General features: G+C 38.3%; 1 protein-coding gene across 8 annotated transcripts in view; it reads right to left on the reverse strand.

The window, feature by feature from the left end:
• Positions 1–77: 77 nt before the first annotated feature.
• The window catches only part of LOC108630142 (acyl-CoA Delta(11) desaturase), a 7,264-nt gene continuing 5,181 nt past the window's right edge, over positions 78–2,160 (reverse strand). For all 8 annotated transcript variants that reach the window (XM_026817820.1, XM_018033212.2, XM_026817819.1 and 5 more), the window contains 4 exons: positions 1,748–1,878; positions 1,453–1,658; positions 1,005–1,190; positions 78–921 (listed from right to left, as the gene is read on the reverse strand). In XM_026817820.1, the coding sequence (XP_026673621.1) occupies positions 606–921; positions 1,005–1,190; positions 1,453–1,658; positions 1,748–1,878 (839 nt within the window). In that variant the 3' untranslated portion in view covers positions 78–605. The remainder of the gene's footprint in view (positions 922–1,004; positions 1,191–1,452; positions 1,659–1,747; positions 1,879–2,160) is intronic.

The raw sequence follows: 2,160 nt of genomic DNA on the forward strand, positions 1-2,160 counted from the left end.
TCTTGGAAGAAAAGCAAACTAAAAAGATTCAAAAGGGACTGGATATCTGAAGTATAACATCATTAAATAAACATGTATGCAAGAAAATATAATTTTATATTGTAACGTCATTCCTGTTCCTTTGTTGTCTGCTATTTGACGTTTCAGTGGTATGTACATAAAAGCGTTCGGTGAAACGATACCGAATGCACTTTGTAAATCATTATTTTACAACAAATAAGTGTAGACATACAGACAGTAGTAATAAATAGTCTCATGCTTACAGTTCATAAATTACATTCATAGAAAATTGGATGTTCGAAAGAGTAAAGTATCATTAAAAGAAATATACATACATCTATAATGAATCATTCTCATACAAATGTACAATAATTCAATAATAATTAGACACCGGATAGTATTCATCCCCTGAATTAAATTCCGAGGAACTCGAATCGATTTCAACCTTCCAAAATACATTTACACGAGGGCACAATGAACTATAATATATCACAAGACAGCTTCACAAGCACACGTTGTCCGTTTAGATACTTTCTTAACACGTTCCGTTAATACCAGGAAAGTAAGGATACTGAAACGGTATCAGAGGGACAGAATCTTTCCGTTCACCGACCCTTTTTGTCCATCAATTCCAGTTCTTGGAGATCTTCGGTAGGTATGTCTGCGTCACCGTATCCCCATACGTGGCTGCCGTCGCCGGTTCGATCCGCCCTGCGCTTGACCATCGTCGGTGACACGAACTTCCGATCGTACGCCCAGCCAATCCGCGCGAACGCATCGATAAGGCCAGTGGTCGGATTCAACTTGTAATTGCCGAGCTCACCGGTCTTGTAGTCCCACGGGAAGACGTGGTGAAAGTTGTGCCAGCCCTCGCCGAGGGCTGCTATCGACACCGCCAGATTCTCCACCGAAGAAATATACCTGAAAATTGTACGAATTCGATAAATAATAGACGATTCGTATGCAAACTGTTGGAAGAGATCGGAAAAATGATAACGACTTACTTGTCGTAAGGTCGTTGACCCCACATGTGCGCCGCGCTGTTCACAAAGAACGCTATGTTAAGCGTGACACAAAAACGGAAATTGAAGTTCACCCAAAATGACGTCCAGACGGATTCCGACCAAAAGTAACAAGGCACGGCTACCGGAAATCCAATAGCTAACAGGGCGAATAGAGGAATGTAGAGTCTGAAAGTTACACATATACAAAAATAGTATTATGTATTCTATGTCCATAATAATATCTTTTGTTTTATAAATAAATATAGCATATGACATTTTAGAATGTATAAGAAAGTCCACGTTGTAGTCCACGAAATACTTCAATCGTTTCTAAGATTTTTGCTATAATACAAACAAACGCTGAGTTTTTGTATAAATTACTTCAACTACTAGGTAGAATAGTAAAATTTTATGAGATTTATTCTGAGATTATGTTCGGTATGTTTACCTTTTCTGCCACATGACGATCGAGTCGGCTTCCAAATCGCTCATATCCACCGCTTTTCGTTTTTTAACTACTTCCGGATGCGGCGTGACGAGTAACCAGCCAACGTGGGCGAAGAAGAAACCTCGTTTCACGTTATGAGGATCCGCGTCGGTTTCGCTGTATTTGTGGTGCACTCTGTGATCCAACGCCCATGCGTACACGTGCTTCTAAATTAACCAAATGGTTCGACAATTAATTAAATACTTGAGCAATATGAAAATCGACAGTTTTAATAGAAAGAGTGATAATTACGAACTTGGCCGGTGATGGTGAACAAGAATATGAGGAATAAGCGAAGAGGCCACTTCGCTTTGTACGCTCTGTGGGACCATAATCGATGCGCTCCTGCGGTTATGCCAAATCCGGACGTGTATACAATAAAGAACGCTGAGACAAATTAAAAATTGAATTACACAAATCTATTAAGGTTGTATAAGTCTTTGGATAAAAACAGTGACGAAGCATGCAAATTTTAACTGTTACTAGGTATGACATTAATTAAACACTGCGGAAAATTTCAGATTTGCGAGACTATTAAAAAATTATTGTATCTTGAATTTTTATGTTGAATCCTCAAACTCATTTTTAAAAATATTTTAAAATTGAAATAATATCAGCTTAGAGAATAATTTTTAGATTCGAGAACGTCTACTTTAAGGATGTATAGGC

This window comes from Ceratina calcarata, unplaced genomic scaffold (assembly GCF_001652005.2).
Source record: "Ceratina calcarata isolate Rehan_Ccalc_2016 unplaced genomic scaffold, ASM165200v1 scaffold7.2, whole genome shotgun sequence".
NCBI classification, from domain to species: domain Eukaryota; kingdom Metazoa; phylum Arthropoda; class Insecta; order Hymenoptera; family Apidae; genus Ceratina; species Ceratina calcarata.